Source organism: Rhea pennata, chromosome 1, assembly GCF_028389875.1.
Source record: "Rhea pennata isolate bPtePen1 chromosome 1, bPtePen1.pri, whole genome shotgun sequence".
Classification (NCBI taxonomy): domain Eukaryota; kingdom Metazoa; phylum Chordata; class Aves; order Rheiformes; family Rheidae; genus Rhea; species Rhea pennata.
In genome coordinates, this window is record NC_084663.1 from 211930766 (window position 1) to 211950741 (window position 19976).

The 19976-nt window shown below is 39.2% G+C and overlaps 1 protein-coding gene across 3 annotated transcripts in view; it reads left to right on the top strand.

Moving 5' to 3' along the window:
• TENM4 (teneurin transmembrane protein 4) overlaps window positions 1-19976 on the top strand; it is a 348755-nt gene that overhangs the window by 140222 nt on the left and 188557 nt on the right. For all 3 annotated transcript variants that reach the window (XM_062567394.1, XM_062567392.1, XM_062567393.1), the window contains one exon: window positions 16712-16882. In XM_062567394.1, coding sequence (XP_062423378.1) covers window positions 16712-16882 — 171 coding nt within the window. The remainder of the gene's footprint in view (window positions 1-16711; window positions 16883-19976) is intronic.

The window sequence follows — 19976 nt, forward strand, 5'->3', positions numbered from 1 at the left end:
TAGTTATGCTATAACATAGCAGTTACCATGGTATTTACATGACACTTGCAATCAATAGTAAAATTGCTAATGCTTCATTCGTTGACTTTTTATTTATTAATCATATACTTATACCTTGATATTAAGATTTTTATTCACCTTAAAATGTAAAGCAATTTTTTACCCTGCAAACAAGTTTACTTCATTTTTCGCTTTAATATTTCTTTTCTGACCAAGATTTTGCTATTGTTATCATTTGTTGTTTTGGCTTGCAGAGCTTTTTCTTCTTTTAATTTTCATTGTATCTTAGATAAAATGCAGAAAGAGTAGCTAAACAATCTGTTGTAGCAAAGCCTTCACATTATGAAGTCAGTCTGTCACCTAAAGAAGTGCTTTGAGGTCTTTTCTTAGTTCTTTCACATACTTACTACATTACTGCACACCGTTCAGTTAATAACTTTGTGTCTCAGTTACATCTTCACTTTACACTTAATGTGCAAAATAGTGAGATCTAGTTTGAAAGGTACGGTAGTATTATCAGTAATATTTTTTATGTCCACATAGATGTTTATGGAACTTGACATTTCAGGATATTGGTCTTAAGGCTATGGTAGTGCTTCAATATGCGGCTTTTTTTTCTGTCAAAACTGACACTGTGGCCAAGATATACAAACATCATAGAAACATAGTTAGCGTCACTCCCTCACTCACAGACTTACAGTCTAAAAGACTTCCAGCTCTTTCTCTCCAATTTTTCATTTTGAAGTGGATTACCCTGCCATCCGATCATCTCTCATGAACATAGCTTTAAAAATTTGCAGCGTTATTTGAAAGGTGTGAGCCTTATTCTTCTCTGTCACATGCTCCTCTTAAACTAGAGCAATTTCATTTACATTAGAACTGGGTCAGTGACATTGGGTCTGCTACAGGGACTGGAAAAGGCCTGGGAAATTCTACACATATTTGTATACGTTCCTGATTCTGGAGACTGACCTGGCTAAAGACAGAAAATACATCAAGATGGATGTTGACTCTTAAATCCAGTTTTAAATGATCTTACTGTTTTTTGTTGTTGAGTGCCAAATTTTGCCCGTATAAATTGTCTGTGGGTACATAAGGCATGAGAAGAGTTTCAAGCCCGTGAAACTCTTGTTTCTAAGGTGCTGTGAAAACTGGAGTTTTCAGCTGATCCTTCAAAAAGTGCCTGATTTCAGACAAGTCGCAGGAGTCCTTTGCAGAATTTGTTGCATAGTAAAGACGGTGGGAAGTCTGCAGGGCTTTGTGTTAGCCTGAATCACACCACTCTTGTTAAGGAGCAAGTGAGGGCAGCTGTGGTGTGTTGTAAAGTTTACAAGCGGCTGGTTGAGCTCAGGAAAGCTGCCTGCGGGGATCTGGCAAAAGAAACTTTCCCCGATGAGGTCTACAATGAATTAATGAATCGCTCAGCCCCCATCACTTTACCAACGTTCCCCTTCTTCCTGTCCACATGCACACACACAGAGTACTGAATAAAACCCAGGTAGATCCCCAAGCTGTAGTGTAGCTACAAGAAGGACTGTCACAGCACTGTACCTGTATGCAAAGCATCGGGGATGGGAAAGAAGCAAAATGAAAACTAAAAAAGGCTGTTAATTTTCAGTCTTATATTTTCCCCATGTTCTCTAGTCTTTTGTTGCAGCTTTAGGTCCATGGTGGTATTAATTGGAACTTAGATTTTATTTGCCAAGGTTTGCAAAATCGGGAAGAGCTTTTTGTATTATTAGAGGACTGTGAGCATCTCTCTTTGGTTTGGATTTTGCATTATAGCTGCGGATGGCAGCCACTGTTAGCTTTGTAGTTCAGAGAAAAGGAGGTAGAAGTGATATAACTGCAGCTGTAAAATGAAGGTGTTAAAGATACAAGATCCCACTTTAAAGCTAATCTTATGAAGATCAATTCATTCAGGAGGATGTTAAAAAACTCACCATAGAAACCCCATTACAGATCATTCGCTGTCTGAACCTGAATAAGATCTGTAGCCTGACATTAAAAATGCTGAAATAGAAGAAATATATGAGGATATATAAGCTATTGAAAGAAAGACACTACCAGAAAATATTACTGGAAAAGAAGAGTAGAAAATAATATAAAGGCACCAATTTTCCTAGAGTTGTCCAGCACTTAAGAAGAAGACGTATGAAACTGAGAAGTGTTAAAATTTAGTTATTCTGTGTGATGACAACACATCCTGAAGCTCTGTGGCAAAATTTCTGCTTTGCAAAGAAGTTAGCACTTCTTCAAAACCTGCAGTGAACAGAACCTATTCAAGTACTACACATTTCGTAGAATCATAGAATCAGTAAGGTTGGAAGTGACCTCTTGGTATCATCTAGTCCAACACCCCTGCTCAGCGGGGTCACCTACAGCATGGTAGACAGGGTTGCAGCCAGGCGGGCCTTGAAGATCTCCAGAGAAGGAGACTCCACCACCTCTCTGGGCAACCTGGTCCAGGGATCCGTCACTCTCACAGGGAAGAAATTCCCCCTCACGGTCAGGCAGAACTTCCCGTGCTTCAATTTCTGCCCATTGGCTCTTGTCCTGTCACACGGGACAACTGAAAAGTTTTTCCTCGTTCCCTTGACACCCTCCCTTCAGGTACTTGTACACGTTGATCAGATCCCCCCTCAGTCTTCTCTTCCCCAGGCCAAACAGGCCCAGCTCTCGCAGCCGTTCCTCATAGGGCAGGTGCTCCAGCCCTCTGATCATCTTTGTAGCCCTGTGCTGGACTCTCACCAGGAACTCCTTGTCTCTCTTGTGCTGGGGAGCCCAGAACTGGAGCCAGTACTCGAGATGAGGCCTCCCCAGGGCTGAGTAGAGGAGCAGGATCACCTCCCTCCACCTGCTGGAAACACTCTTCCTAATGCACCCCAGGAGACCACTGGATTTGTTGGCCACAAGGGCACATTGCTGGCTCATGGTCAATCTGTCATCCACCAGCACTCCCAGGTCCTTCTCTGCAGAGCTGCTCTCCACAAGGGCAGACCCCAGCTTGGACTGCTGCGTGGGATTATTTCTCCCTAGGTGCAGGACCCTCCACTTGCGCTTGTGGAACCTCAGGAGGTTCCTCTCTGCCCAGCTCTCCAGCCTGTCCAGGTCTCTCCATTTTAGGAACTAATTCAGTGGTTTTGGAAGTGGGAAGAAGAACACTTCCAACGATTCAATTTTTTTTCTTAATTTTCAAAGTTAAAAGCCATAAAAAACATTAGATCACCTAGTCTGACCTTTTAGGACATTGCAGGTCAGTAAACTCCAGCTAGCTACTCCACTGTTCTGCAGAGGTAAATTACATATCTCCTCTAACTCACCGTTCACCAGCTTATATATCTAAAGGATCTCAGTAGCACTTTTTGCCTATAAAAACTTCCTTTATTCTTTGTCAGTTGAATTCTATGTACATTTTCCATTATTTTGTCTGTAATAAATGTCAGGCTACTGAAGCTAAGGGATGAGGGACTTGCATTCTCTTCTTTTCCCTTCTTAAATATTTGTAGAGCATTAACCCTGTTCTAATCTCTCGGTAGCTGGTTTAATATTAATGAATAAGTCAGATCCTTCCTTTACTATCTTGTCTCATTTACTGGGTACAAGTTAAATGAGCTTGCAGATTTAAAAATATTTGTCCTTGAATAGATGTAGTTTAGTATAATTCTTGGTTATTAATGGACTGGAAAAAAACTTATTTCCCGTGAAATAATTGCATTATCCTAGTTATTTTCAAAAGCCAGAACAAAAATACTTACTGAACACTTTAGCCTTTGCTAGAACATTATTAACAATTTCCTCATCTCTGTCAAATAAATAGCTTATACTGTTGCTCAGTTTTCTTGTTTTCAATATATTTTTAAAATGTTCTATTGTTCTTTATTTTTTTCAAGCCATGGCTATTTTTTCATGTCTTAGCTGCCTTTATCAACTTAGCATCGTCTTAGATTTATATGGATTACTCTCTCTTTCCCTATTGTTCCGCTAGGTGTATATGACCTTTTTTATTTCAGCTTATTGTTTTATTTTGACACTGCATGAAGAGGCCCTTTTGTCAAAGCCTGAACCTCTTTCATTACTGCAGGGTCATAGGAAGAATGACTTCCATTTAGAAGCAGACCGATATGATTGAATCTCTAACTGGTCAAAAAGCAGATTGAGGGCTCCCTCTGATCCTGGAGTGCATATCGGTGTATTATGAAAACACACATCAGTCACATAACACCAGAGTTAGCCCTTTAGATAGATGCCTGATCCATTCTTAGTTTTAAGAATGCTTAATACATGGAGGGCTGAGTATAATTTCGATCTGTATTAAATGGAAGGATATGGCTCTCAGATTTTAAAAGCTTATAGCAGTTGCTTTTAGTGAGCTTTTGTAGTTGTTATAAGGTGACGGAAAAGAAAATAGCAGCATACTGACACTGAAAGTGCTGGCCTTGCCTCTGTGACAGTGGCACAGATGTGCTGCTGTAATCTTCATGTCACGGCTTAGATTGGCGTTTGCACACAGATGCTGAAAAGGAATCAATTTTACAGATCTTAATATCTACTGAAAGGAGTTCTCCTCAAGTCCATGAGTCGTCTTCATACTAATTAGTGTGAAATAACATAATTTAGTTGTGGTTAAATGGATAGAGAAGGAAAGAAACGTTTACCTTAATGCTCTTTCTTTCATTGTTTTTAAATATCATATATTTGTGTGGGTAGCTGCTCATAAGGATAAGCTCAGTTAGGGATGTCAGTGACAGTAAAAAATAATTCCTCATTATACTTTGGTGTTTCTTTCCCTCACATCCTTTTCTAGCATGAATTAGAAGGTGTCTTTAAAGTTTTATGTGCAACCAGGTCATACCTTTCTATGTGATACATGCAGCAACTCATTCCCTAGGATTTTTTTTACCTGTAGTTAAAGCTGAGTTGTGTAGTAGCTACACATCCTTACAGCATTAGGCAAAGTGGTGGTGGTAAGTATACTGTCTAGGCAACATACTAGAGGACTTACAATAAAAAGAACAAAAAGCCCAATCTGTTCTTTCATTTTGGACAATATTTGCATGCCACTACTTATGCTGAAATGTAAAAGCTCCAGAAGGACCATTAATGCAGCTCATCGTGTGTTAAACGTCAGAATCTCGTCCTCAATACGCAGGTAGTTAGAGACTGGGGAATCTAAGGGTTTAAATGAAAAATTAATAAATCACTCGCCGCAGTCACCAGCCTTTTCTATTTTCTTCTTTATTTGATTTTATCATACCTTAAAGTCCAAGCATGTCCTTGTAGCCGTTAGAAGCATGGTTTCATGCAGCCTTTGCCTAGAAAGATGGTAAGAACAGGAGATGTTAACTATTTCAAATATGGTAGCACCTAACACAGCAGTGGCATTGCACCTCGCTTGCCTTACAACTGTAGCATCATGTAATCATCTAAAGACATTCTCTAAAAAGCAAAACAGAACTAGACAGTTAGCAGAGATGATGGCTCTGCCTGCACTATTTTTTTTTTTTATATATATACAACACTAATTCAACTATCAGTGGAGGATAATGTCTTTAGTGATAGCAGAAATGATGATGAAGTCAAGTTCTTTCTCCAGCCAAGCTGAAACACTGGCTACTCCATATTGTAAAACAAATATACCTGGTGTCGTTCTGTGCACTGAGGCCAGCTAGTGCAGACTGATTCCATGTCCACACTATTAAACTCTTAGTTTGGGTGCTCACACAAAAGCTGTCTCCTGAGGATGGTCACCAGCCCTTGCTAGCTGAACCGTGCATGGGAATTCGGGAAGTGCGAGTTGACTGGAGCCAAAATCATGGCAGGGGCTGTTCTTACAATTTGACAGTATTGACTGTTGAGTCCCACTGCCTGGGAATTTTCCTTGGCGCTGTTTAATTCAGAGATGAATGCAGTCTCTGGGGAAGATTTAGACAAGGCTCATGCACTGGCATGAAACTTTGCCACTGGATCTACTGGTATTTTCTATTCACTTTGCAGAGGTGCTGAGTTAACGGAGGGAACTAGTGCAACGTGCGCTTGATCATATCCTGAAGGTCCCACCAGATTTGGCTACCGCATAGCTAGAAAATCTTAATTCCCTCATGCTCAGTAGGGACCTATTCAGAGGACGATAGCAAAATTGTTTGCACTGAGCATATTCCTTCCCTTTCCAACCTCCTCCTGCTGCCACCAACCAGGCTGAGCATATGGCATCCCTAGAAAGCAACTGAACATGCTGCATTCTGGAGTTGCCAGCGTTGAGTGGCAATTTCTGCACAATTGTTATGCTCAGCGTTGGGCCAGTGGAAAAAAAATAGTCTGTGATGAGGGAATTAAAGGCTGTTACAGGGTACATATGCATACAGGGGCTGATCTGAAATCACACAAGCAATCTTAGTTCTGTTCTTTGCTCATTTTTGAGTGCTTTACTTGGCGAACTTCAAATTTCTTTAGCAAATGCTTTCTTCTTATTATTTTTCCGGTGTAATTAAATATAAAGATGGCTGTGGGCCTTTTAAGAGAACACCAGGGATTGCACTTGCCAGCATTTGCCTTAATCTGTGTGCTGGATTTAGTTCTAAGTCCAAAGGAACAAATGGTCAGTGTGTGTTAAGTTTTGTCTTTGCGAGAGCTTTTCATACTGATCTGAAGCGTTCACTTAGATTTGTAGTTCCTGAAAGTACTGTGCTGAGTTTTGCCCAGGGTCTTTGGACAGAAGAAAAATTCTAGTATAATTAATTGTTCTGTGTCACCCGCTTTATCAGCCTTTGCAGACTGTACATTCATATCCATTGGCTGAGCTTTTATACAGAGACAGGAGGGATTTTTCCCTTTCCAGGTGAACTGTTGGATTAGCCTGCTTGCTTTTCAAGTTTATTTAAAGAAAAAAAAAATAATTAAAAGATTCTTAACCTACATTAAGCATACCCATATTTTTGCCATTTCTAAGCAGTTAAAGCAATGATGTATTCAATAAATGTGCAGGTTAATTTTTTTTCAGATCTTTTCAAAAAGTCACCAAGCAGATAGGATCTGTCACCAAGCAGATAGATTTGAACATCAAATCTGTCCTATCAAGCAGATAGGATCTACTGAATGTCTAAATTCATGCTTCACACCTTCATCATCTTCTTGAAATCACTAGATTTACTCAAGCTAAGTAAAGCTTAAGTTAAACCTACACTTTGGACATCAAGGAGAAGGAAGATTGTATTTTTTTTTCTTTTTTTACTAAAACTAGCAGCACACAAATGGGCCGCAAGTGCTATTACAATGTGCATGGTGAAAAATAACACTGATGCACTTTTCAGCTGATTTTAGGATCAAATCATAGACAACACTCTCAAATCATTTACTTGTATTGATATCAAAGTTGTATTAGCATTTAGAAAGCTGAAAACACAGACTGAGAGACAAGCCAAATCCTAAAACAGTATTTAAATCTTGACCTCTCCAGCCTGGAATGCTAGATTTAGACTTTGGGCCCATCTCTGTTATACTGGGAGGATAGGAGAAGAAAGATACGGCTTGTAACTTTAAACAGCAATCAGTATTTTTTAGACTTTAGGCAGCTGATTACATTAATTGGGGAAAGCACGTTTTCTGACAAAAGAATCTGGTAGAGATAATAAAGGAAGGAAGGAAGCATGTGAGAGGTTGCTGATTTAACTATGTAAATTACACCCTTTTTAATTAGGACCCTACAGTTTATAGGGGTGTAATGAAATGGCATATGGAAAATTATACTGTCCACAGCAGACTAGCTCAGAATTTTAGTAATTGCAAAGCAAGGTGGGAGGCCCTCTGTTAGGGCTGCCTGTCCTCATTTCTCTAATTGAAGTGAGTACCCCAATGGGGAAATCATTATTTCTAATATTATATACACAAATTAAAACTCCATTTAGAGGTACAGTGGGACCATCTTATAATTGACTTTGATCGTGAAGAAATATCTCAGTAATATTTATAGTAATATGGTCTCTGCCAGAAAGGATATCTAGAAGGGAAAATATTATTTTACTGAGAAAGCCTGAGCATGTGTAACACCAAATTTACTAGAGCTGTGGGGACTGAAATAAGCTTCTTTGGTGCAGTAAGCTGCCTAATAGCAGCAAAATGTTGCTGAGACCCATCTTTCAACTTCCTGTTCTGTTTTCTCCGTCGTACAGGTGGGAAAGGAAATTATAGATTGCATTTAAGCAGACAGCTTCTTTGATAAGCCAGAATACCTTTTGCATATATATATTTTTTCTATAGGTTGACACTTGGAAAAATCCCCCTAAAAAAACTCATAAAAATATACTAAGCATTTAAAATTGCATTTCTCTTCCCTGCAGGAAATGACAAGTGTCCAGCAAGCCAGTATAGCACTGAAAGAGCCAGTGATCTTCTATTAACAGTTTGAATGGACAGGCAATCATTTGAAAGTCTTTGATCCCCAGGGGTAATTAGGAAGACACTGAATAGGAAGTGCTGACTCTTTACATTGAACAAACATTGAGTTTAACTGCTTCATTTTATAACGTGTCTTTTAGTCGCTTCCTCGAAAGTTTCAAAGAAATGTGATGCTTCAGCTGGAAGCTTTTCTCTTCCCTATTAAGATCAATTAAGAACTAAATTGAAATATAAAGTATTCTCCTAAAAAGGAACTAATACTATTCGGTAGGCCATCTGCTTCTATCTTGGAAATCTTTAATACTGCTCTTCATTCAGGAGGGGTCAAAGAATAACCATTATGTGTCAAATCAAAGCAAGTGAGAGCATTTGCAGCCAGGATTTTAAGTGATTACCTCAATGCTTTGTTTTTCTGAGAGCAGTTCCCACTCTGGAACTCTGGTGGTAAAATTTCAAGAGATACGAAACTCTCTGTCATTTGAATTCCTTCTTTGCACAAAAATCCTGATTATCTCTGAAAGTCTGCGAGTGTCTAGTGCTTGAGTAATTTGAAGTCTGAATTTGGAAGAATGACTCAACCGACAGGTTCCCAGGTGTTACTGGGCATACTCAGTAGCACGTGGCTATAGTAATCTGGCTGTGAAAGCACCTACCTCTTACTTCAGGACATTTGAGATGCAAAAAGAAAATAAAAAATCTATCTATCCATCTACTTCTTTTTAAATCCTTGGTTTGCTTTACCGGGTGTCCTCAGGCCATACCTATGCTTTTCAAACCATGAGTTCACCAAACAGAGAAGGTGTCTCCTTTCATAGAGTGCTAGTGGTGAGAGCACTCACCCAGGGATGGGGAGATACGGATTTTACAATTCTCAGCCTGAAGGAGGTTGAACTCACGGCCCAGCCCAATCTCTACTTTAGGTTATGAAGAAGGCTTGTAAATCCTTTTTCTGCCTTTGAATCACTGTGCAGTCAGGAAGAAGGCGAGATGGGGAGTTTACAATACTGAGCGTTACCCTGAGTGTCCCTCCTTGTGCCTTTATTTTATTTTTTTTCCAAGTGATTGTCTTCTGACGAATAATTCAGCAGGCCAGGAAGCAGAGCAAAGGAACTTCCCAGTCACAAGCTGTGAGTCTTCACTTAACTATCCTGTAAATAAGCTGCCTTTGGGGCTCCTTTCTTTGGAGATCTATTAATTTTGCATTTCTAGCTGTACAGTAGTTTAGATTCAGCTGTGTTGTGAGAGTGCTGGACGCAGGATTCTCAGTACCCACACGGATGGAGTGCTGTCCTGATGTGCAAGTCTACAGTCTTTTAATAAGATTTGGGCAGGATGATTTCTGAGCTCAGGTTTTCAATTCTTTGAGTAAATGCTTAACTTACTCAATGGGAGGGCATTTAAGCACGGAAAATAATTTACGTTAGAAACTATGCACATAGCAGTGCAGAGTTTCCGTCACAAAGTAATTGCCAAAGTCCATGAAAGAACTGGCCTTGCAGGGATCCTTCTCTCCTTGCCTCACAGTGGCTGGCTTAGTGATTCAGGTCTGTATGTATACATGGTGTGAATTCGTGATAGGGTACTAATGAGCCCCCAGATGATAAAAAAGATCATTGAGCCCTTAAATCTGAATTTCAAATCCAGAACTGAGAACCTGCTAGGTACTCAGGGATTAAATAGTTCCTGCACTCAATGTCAGAGCGTCCCCTGCGCTTAGATGAATGCCAGCTTGGACCTCTCTTGACCAGGGCTTGGTCTCCCTATAAACAAGGAGAGCAGGTACAAGCTAGTGCCATAGCAGCCGCTTGGATCCTCAGCTCTTGGTGCCTTGGTGTTGCCCATCACGGAAATGGAACAGCCATGTAAGAGAAAAACACAGTGTTTGTTATCTTTATTTAATGTTTGTTTTTATTCTCCTTAATCTTGCTTGCTTCTGCCTTGATTTACAGAAGATTGATAAACCAGTGATTATTTCATGCTGAAAGGCTCCTTTACATAACACCGAATGTCACAAAAATATTATTAATTCTGCAGCAGTCAATACTCCCACCTCTCCAGAAATCATATAATTTCACTGTAAAGAGAGACAGCTATCCAGATAATTACAGTCAAGTTTATTCCAGAGACAGGAGTGAAAGCAATACGTTTACCTGTGTCAAAATTAGCCCTGAGTAACTCACTGGTGGAATTCAAGTTCTTTTAATCAGGAGAAAAAACAGAACTCAGTTCTTGTTTTAGAGAGTATTGTTACAATAAGGCAGACTAGCCAATCTGAAGGTTAAAGAGGAATGTGTAAGCTCGAGATATGTTATGCCTAGCTCCACAAAAAAGCAGGGAGAGCAAAGTAACAAAACAAGGAGCCAAAAGAGGGAAGGCAAGAGGGATGCAGAGGCTATTTTAAAAGTTTTTTCAGCCACTGACTGAGCTCCAGGTCCAGCTATTTTTCTTTTCCAAGTGTCTTCTTTCATTTGTTCTTAGCTTTCTTTACTCTTTCCTAACTTTCCTTCTTTTTCTGTTTCTCTCATTCTGTATTTCTTATATTTCTCCTCTTGCTTGCTCATTTTCATTATTCTTTCAGTGCCTCTCACAGGTTTCTTCCTCCAGTGTCTTTTTTTCTATCTTCTGCTTTGCCCCCATGCTGCACCAGGGCAGAGGGTGTTGGAAAAACGTTCTCGCTATCAGGAGTTCACTTTTGGCTTTTGTTTGCTTTGGCTTTACTAGCAGCAGCACGGTGCTTGTAGAAACCAGTGAAGGAGTGGGGCCATACTCTTCTCCAGATTGAGCCCTGTGTTAGCATCGAGGATGATGGAGCAGTTGTACAGAGAAGCTTGACTTTCCCGAGGCTTCTCATCTGCCCTGTGTTGTTTATGCAAAACAAACTGCTATCTTTAGTTAAAATACAGATTAAAAACATGGAGTGTTCTTAGCACTAAGGTGCTGACTAGTTTTTGCAAATGAGGAACCCAAAAGACTTTCTGTGTTGCCTGGATGCCGTTCACTCTCCAAGCTCACTGTAAATCCAGGCTGTGCAGCATGTTTATGTTGATGATAATTAATTCACTGTTTTTGTCAAACTTCTAATTTGAGAAACTCCTTTTTAATTGTTCAGAGCAAGATCATAAAACAGTTATTATTTTATTCATTCATGAGCTCCTCTAGGAGCTCAGCCTGGTTAAGGAATCACCAGAGCAGCAGTAGTACCTTCAGCTTTGAGAGGGCAGGAGAGAAGACAGCAGCCGCAGCCTGGGAGTCACTATGAGAATACATTTAACAAGCACTATAGAAGCAGCTACTGGCTTCAGCCATAGACTTTAAACTAGGCCTTAATTTCAAACATCATAACTGATTGGTCTGGTTATTTATTACACTTAGCTTACTGCTTTGGGTGAAGCCACAAGCTAATAAAGGGGCAGCAATGTGTTTTCAATTCTTTGCTGACTTGCCTGGTTTCTGGGGGTCTCATATGCTTCAGTAAGCATGTCTTGTCTTTTCTTCTCCCTGTGATCTGTCATAGTCATCTGCCTCTCTCTGCAGGCTCCTTCGCTCCATCAACCTGTCCCAAGAGAGGTCCATTTTGTTGACCATGTGAATTATTATCTTTGTTTGTCTTTTTTCATTTAAATGTTGTTCCAGTTTCTTTGTTGTCTACTCTGCTGAGCAAGATGTTTTGACTGCTCTGTTTTGCTGAGTCATAAACCAGTGGCAATAGTACAAAGATGTCTAAAAGCCTGGGCCTCTTGAAACAAACTTTAAAAGTATATCCTTCTTTTTTCGGCTTAACAGCATCAGCTAATGTTGCTTGTGTCCTCCAGAAACATTGATGGAGCAGGAATAATTCAATATAATAAGAAACAATATTATAAAATCTAAAAAATCATGGTCCTGAATAGCTGATTCCACCAGTATGAACTTTGATTTGTTTGGTTTGCAAAAGAGCTCAACTGATGCTAAGCTGTTTGTAAATTTGTTGCTAAAATGAATTTGAGTCTACTGCCAAGCAAATGAATAACCACATCACATAACCACACTTCAGTGGCTGAAATGCTGAACTCAGCAGAGTAGTCAGACCCTGAAAGGACCGTAGAATTTGACTTCCTTCCTTCTTTTTGCCACCCAGAGAGCAGCCGGTGACACCTTAGGACCAAGCATAAGGCAGATTATTCTGCCCCAGAAAATTCTGTTACCCATTCAGCAGGTTTCAGGGCACCTTTTGCTAACACTTAGCTTCAGTTGAAAGACTGTGCAAGTCAGAGGTTTGATTTCAGAGCACTAGCTCCTAGTGGATGAGATGCCTCCCCTTTACCACATCGTCTCAGTCGTTGGTGCTGAAATCACCCAGAGAGCCTAAAGGCAACGAGTTTTAACAACCAAGGGAAAGGTAACCAACATATCTGCAAAGGCCATGTCATAAGGCTTCCTAGGTGAGGAAGCTAATGGTGTTGCACAAAATAGGTACCCTTCAGTGACTGTTAATTACACTGAGCTCTTTTAATACGTGAGGATATGGGAATATATATTGAGAATCATGTTTGGGAGGGAGAGCGAGAAGGACATGTGGGCTGTTAGGAAGCCACTTGCTCTTTTAGAGCCACATCTCACATCTAGCTGAACAGAAACAAAGAAAAAGAAAAAAAAAAGAGAAAACATCAGCAGTGATTCAATTGTTCTGGAGCCTGAGAACATCAAGAATCTCAAACTATTTTTGCAGACTTCAAAGCATATCATTGTGACTCTCATCTGTGTTATCCAGGCTTTCCTTGATAAACATCTTCTTTTTCCCCCCACCTAGAAGAACTTTTCATCTGTTTAGCCCAGAACAAGTTTCAGCTGTGCCTCTACTAAAACAACTGTGCGCATCAACAATTTTACTTATTTCCTATGAGTTACTCGATACATATACTGCTGTTACTTTTTAACATGGTAGTTAGGGGGAACAAGCAGAAGACTGAATCTTCTGCCAGTTTGCGAATCAGATGCCATTGCGAATCAGATGCCATTGATATTTGAAAGATAGTGATGATGAACACTTAAGCAGGTGATTTTCTAGTAACATGGGTTGTACCAGAGTATGTTTCCAAAGCAAACAGATTTTTTTCCAGTTTCAGGAAAGCTTTCATAGTTGGTGCCCACCTGCAGCAGAGGTTGCATGATGTCTGTTTGCCTTATGGGTGTGAATATTTGTAGGTTTTTATTTTATGCTTGGGAACATGAAATCAGAAACTGTCTATAGAGCAGTAGTCCCAGTCTTTGTCTTTTGCACTCTGTTCTCTTGATTCTTTTTAGGCAAATTGACAGTCAAAATGCTTTTCAGATAATTCCCTATTTCCAAGATTTTTGCAATTTGGTATGCATAATGTGCATACATCTCACGAGCCATCAGTGTGATGATGTGTGCACAGGAAACAATGTATACAAGAAGCGTTTTGTTTTAGACAAAATCTATTAACCAAAGATAGGAGCTGACATGTAAATGCAGGCCTGCACGTGATAACACAGATAGTGCCTTTGTTATAGACAATTGTATCACGTTTTCTAGATTGTGACACTGCAAGACACCAAATGAATGGTTACATTAGTTGTGTCAGTAAAGTAAATGTGAATCTTGCATTCAAGGAAAACGAAACATGGAATGGTTGATTGACCTGCTTAAGGAGCAGACTGATGTGCAGAAAAACCATAGAACTTCCATAAACTGAAGCAAGACTTTTTTCTCATAAGACATTTTCTCTCAGGAGATTTCAAATGCATTTTGCATGCCCAGGAAAGATGCTCATAGCCAGCTCAGTATACCCAAAACGGTGCTGACTTCTTCACTTTCATTTTTTTGCAGTAAGTAATGACCTATAAGCAATACATTCCCATGAAGGAGAAGAGAAATATTTAAATGAATACTTAAGAATTTGTATGGCACTTACACTATGATGTCCCTAGGACAGAGCAATTTGAATGGTCTAATGGAAAAGCCATTGATTCAATTCCTGACTGCACTGTTAATGTCCAGTATAAGCTCATGAAAGGCACTGCAATACACAGACATCTGGTAGATATGATTGGATTTTAAGCTGTTAGAGCCAGCAGAGATATCTGGACTGCCTGCTGTCTAGGATTGCCTGAGCCTGGAGTAGTGAAAAATACATTGTTCATTCTGCTTTGGACTACAAACATCCGCGTATGATTAAATGCAGGAATTCACACATACTCAGAAGCCCCTGAGCTCTGTATGAGCTTAGAGACAGGCAGGAAGGCACCTGTGCGACACTTTGGTCCATGGAGAGGTCCAGTCTGGATGGCATTCTCAGGCGATGTCTAGTACTGAGCTTAGCACAAAAACAGCTGGAGGAGGAACGCCTGAAATGCCTGTTGGAACTTGTGAACCTCCGAGCTCATAGTAAGTTAGAGTAACGCATAGCGACACATAACCTCCTTTTAGTGCCCAGTCAAGTGAACTGCGTCAGACCTTTAATCTGTTCTAGTACCCTTCTCCCTTTCTACAAAGTAGAGAATAAGCGATTCCTACCTTCTGACGTGTTAGGAGGTTAATAGTTGTGAGGTGTCCAGGCACTCTGATAATGAGGGTCCTGTAAACACAAAGACACTATGCAGAGGTGACAGTGCCAAATAGTTGATGCAAATTCCTTCCTCCCATACTGATTTCCTCTCTTAAGTTGCACAGTATTTCTGCCAAGTAAATATACTCCCTTCCGATCAAAATACTGGCCAATATGTTCTTTGAATCATCAGTTGTGTTGTCAGTATTTCTTTTGGTATGTGGTACGTGTAGTAAAATGTTCTAGTTTTCAAAAGATTCTCAGCATACCTTCCTTGCTGTTTGGGGGCTTTAAGAAAGTATTTTCTTTCTTAATAAGACTTGGTTAACAAACCAAGTCTCTGTTTACGTGGTAGAATGAGAGTTTTGCTCTCAGTGTGTTTTGTAATGTTCTGTCCTCTACTATATAAAGACAAGCTTATTCATGTTGGTAGGTGGTAGGTGACCTAATCAGGACTGAAGTGGAAAAAAGTACTAATTTTGCTAAATATATTGAAATATGCTGATATTCAGACAACTTTTCAATTCTCTTGAAAAGATTATTCCTGATGCACTGGTTTAAATAAACTGACCACTTGTCGCTGGCAGTGTTAGCAAGCTCAGATGTATCTTTGTGAATAAAATGAGAACTATAGCTCTATTCCTTTCCTATTTTTAACTTTTTGTTTATGATAAATGGCTGTGATGCTAGTGTCATTGTACATTTTCCTGGAGAAATTACAGTGTAAAATATCAAAGCACTCCCTTAAAAAATAAATGTCACTCTGAGTGTAGCAAATATCAGATCATTTAGCTGTGGAAAGCCTGAAGGTAAACTGGATGCTGATTAAATATGAAATGTTTGTGTTGGGGAAGGAAGAACTGATACAAGAAGCCACATTATTTTGCTTTGTATTTTCAAGGGACAACTATTAAAATACTATAAGCATACAGTTCTCCATATTCTTCATACATATGTTTGCTATTTAAGTACTCCACCTTGTTCCTTAACTTTGCTTGTCTTTATGCAATGCCTTGAAACAAACTCACATGTGTAGTAGATGACTTTGCGTGGCCCAGGAACCTACAGAGAGCTGTGCCCTGACATCACACAGATCTAAATGGTGTTGCTTATTTTTAAACCTTGGGAATGTATCTTTGGTCTGAATAGGAGAAGCTGAATAGTATTAAGGAATGCTCAGTTATAAGCGCTCACATTCCTGATGCTGAGCACAAAATGAAGTGTACAAGATTGATCTTGAATTGCCTTAATTTTTGCTTGCTCGTATTCAGGAAAATAAACTGTCAAGAGATATCTGTAAGAGCTTGTGTGTATAAATGGTGGGTAGAAATTAAATAAGAACCCATATAAATAAGAACCTCTGAATACAGCAAAACAAACCAAAGTGTAGTTTTCTAGAATTTATTGGTATGTAGATAGATAACGTTCCTTGTATTTACGTATTCAATGCATTGTCACTTCAGACTTGGGAGTTTTCTGAAATATGGTGCCTGATTATGTTCTCACGTAGGCTGTAAATCAGGAGTAGTTCTACTGGAATAAGCCAAGTGGATTGATACAAGTGATCCAGTAGTAATTTAAGTGGGTGGAAAGACCAAGGGAACTGGTATGGCAGAATCAGCAAGGGATGTCTAGTAACATGAATTTCATTTTTGTCCTAAAATATTCACTAATAATAAAGAAGTGAAATGAGGGTTTAGAAAGTGCCCCTGTAGTTCTGAAAACTCTCCCAAACAGAAAAAGATGACTTTTCTCATTGCTCACCACAGCCATGCACCTGTTTGGCCTAAACTGGCACCTGCAGCCGATGGAAGGGCAGATGTATGAAATCACGGAAGACACAGCCAGCAGTTGGCCAGTGCCAACGGACGTCTCCTTATATCCTTCGGGGGGCACAGGGTTAGAGTTACCTGACAGGAAAGGCAAAGGAACCAGTGAAGGTATGGTTGGTGTGTGTCCATGTTGTGAGTCTTCTGTCTGCCTCTGAACTCCAGCCATCCAGTCTCATGTTCCATTACTCTTAATACTGCCATTATCAGGTGTTTTTCCAGTCTTTCACATTTAGAAGTAGTAGCCATTGGTCTTGTTTCCACATCTTTCTAAGTTTCATACCCTTCTGACATCCACTAATGTGATAGAAGAGTGTATATTTTTCATCACACGTTTAAGCTACTCTCGAGGTGGAAATGTCTATACCTTATCTCCCTGGGTACAGCATTCCATCACGAAAACTCTACCTTGCATGGTAATTGTCATGGAAAGCAGACAAACAAACAAACACATTTGTGTCTTGAAAATTCAATGATTCCTGGAGCATTGGAACAAGCTTTTTCTACAATGTAAAATGCAAAATGCAAAAATGTTTGTTCTTGGCTACTGGTTGCCACCAAGCACCAGAATATTTGCTAAGTAGTATTTCGCTGTGAGTTTTGGCACTCTGAAGATGGACATCTCTGTGCAAAGGTAGTCATGTAAAGGCCTACTTTCCACGAAGTAACATGATACCGACAGCTTGCAGTTTCAACTGAGATTAGAAGCAACTGATGGTTTGTCAATTCAGCAGTTCATCTTAGCATACTTTGTGTAGAGGCAGCACTGCCGGAAGTATCTATAAGCTCTGCAAAGTACAGGTGTTTTATCACTCCCAAGACTCAGTTGGAGAAATGAGGAATCCAAAATTTCAGAAAGCTGTTTTGTTGATGTATCAATGCTTCTTTGTATGAGATTAACAGATCCCAGTAAAATTATATTTTTTTTTACTATTTTTGATAGTTATTTTAAGGGAGGAGGGTTTATAGGTGGAAGATAAGGAGTATACAAGTCATACTCAGTTCTGAACTGAGAAGTCACTCTGGCAACCCATTCAGTGAATTCAGTAGTTTCCACAGAGGTCCCTAGACTTTGGCTGAGACTTTGTGTATATATATATCATTTATATTACTTATAGTATTTTTACTTTAAGAGAGTATCTGTTTTTATTAGTTTAATTGAAGGACATAACTATGTGTTCCTTAAAACAGTGTATTTACCAGTAACTGATGGCTGACAAATCAAGTTGCTACAATGAAAAATGAGCTAAGTTGGTTATTTTCAACAAACCGTAGTAGACCATACAGCAAGCCACAGAAATCCCTGCTGCTGTATTCGAAGATGCTTCATAATGGATCATCTCTTCTCTAAGTTGCCATATTTGAAATATCTACTTTTGATCTGTCCATTACCTTTTAAAAAGTCAAAATGAAAATATAATTGATGTGTCTAAAACTGCAGTACGAATCAAAGACCTCCACTTGATTTCTTCTTCAACCATGCTTATAATGAAATCAATAAAAGTTTTGATTGCTGCCAAAAGGTCTATTAAAAGAGAAATCTGGGAGATACCATAACTATATCATTAAAAGACTTCTCAAGATAGCCCTTCATACAGATGTTAGGGAATCTTTTGAACATAGAGGAAAATTTCTTGTCCTCACTAAAAACGTGTATTTGGCCAAGATCTTTTTTACAGGGGTAACCCCACCCACCCTCAAAATACAGCTTTTTCTCCATCAAGTGACTATGGAGCTAATTCTAGACTAGCAATGCTGCATGACTGCTATTCTGAATCAGAATGTGTTGTGTTTGAAATTTCTTAAAAATTTGATTTAAAATATGTTCAAGAGTATTTTGATCCCAATGAAATAGTCTGAAATAGGTTAGAACCTCCTTATAGCTGATCTGAATGTATCATTACCAGTGCCTTGCCAATTAGCAGTAAGAGTCTTTCATTTTCAACTATGACTGTGCTCTAGCAAAGCATTTACGTCTGTTTAAGCCCAGCCCTGTTCAGCAAAGCACTTAATCACATGCTTACATTTAAGCGTGTAATTAGCTGTGATTGAAGTCAGAGAAATATAAGTGTGTTCTTAAGTGATTTGATGAGTCAGGGTACCTTGGTATCAAAACTATAAGCAGATTCAGCAGTGGCTGACATGAAATAATTCATTTTAATAACCAAATAAATTAGAAATAGTTGCTACGGCAATTAAAAAATTCAAGGTAATGTGTAGAAAGAACCAAGTAATTGAGAGGCTAATTAAGAATTCAGACCTGAAGTTAAATTTAAGTAGCCAAGTATCCTGATTAAAAACTAATTTTTGATTAGAAGCTGAAATTACTTATTGTACTTTATTTATGAAGTATCCAGTCCTAAGGACCTGATCCTGCTATAGGTTAAAACTAACAAACTTAGATTGTCTTCAGGGGCTGGAATTCAGCCTGGTAAAGAGAGTCCTCCTTTGGACTTTGGCGTCAGGGTAAATCTCAGCCGCTGGCAATATCGTATGCTCTGACTTAAAACTGTCCACCAAGAAGAGACATAAACTTTGGAATTGTGTGTACAAACAATTCTTTCTGTGAAGTTACCTTTTCTGATTCAATCGCAGAAGCGTTTTTGCTTGTTTGAGCAAGCCTTGTTCTCTGTCGGTGCAGAATACGTGCTGCGCTTACTTCCCCCAGGCTATATCTATTGCATAGCAACAACTATCATTTAAATTCTCACCTTCCCTGATTCCCTCACAATCTTTATTAATGAACAATATCAAACACTTCAGGTTTTTCATCTGAATTTCTATGAATCTATAAAACATGTCAGTAGTAATCAGAAAAACGTATCCTTATGGACCAAAACGTGTGGCATCTTTGGCTCTTCTTTAATAGGATCTGGCAAGACTTTGCATCTCACAATAATAGAACAAGAATCTTTGCATGAAGACTATGGGAACTGTTTCCTTTAAACCTGACAGTGTGAAAAGTAATTTTTACTATTCCAGATAAATATTAACAATATCTAGTTTATAAAATAAAACTGTTAGAATCAAGCTAGTCTGATTTTCATTGTACTCAATTGCACTCACCACAGATGGTTCAGTAAGAATCTGCATTTGCCAAAGCTGCTTCTGATTATCTATGTTAATCTACGTTTTGACTAAAAAAGAATAAAACTGTCTGCAGATTTTTCCCTTGTGTTCATTTGAATGCAATGAGCAGGGATAA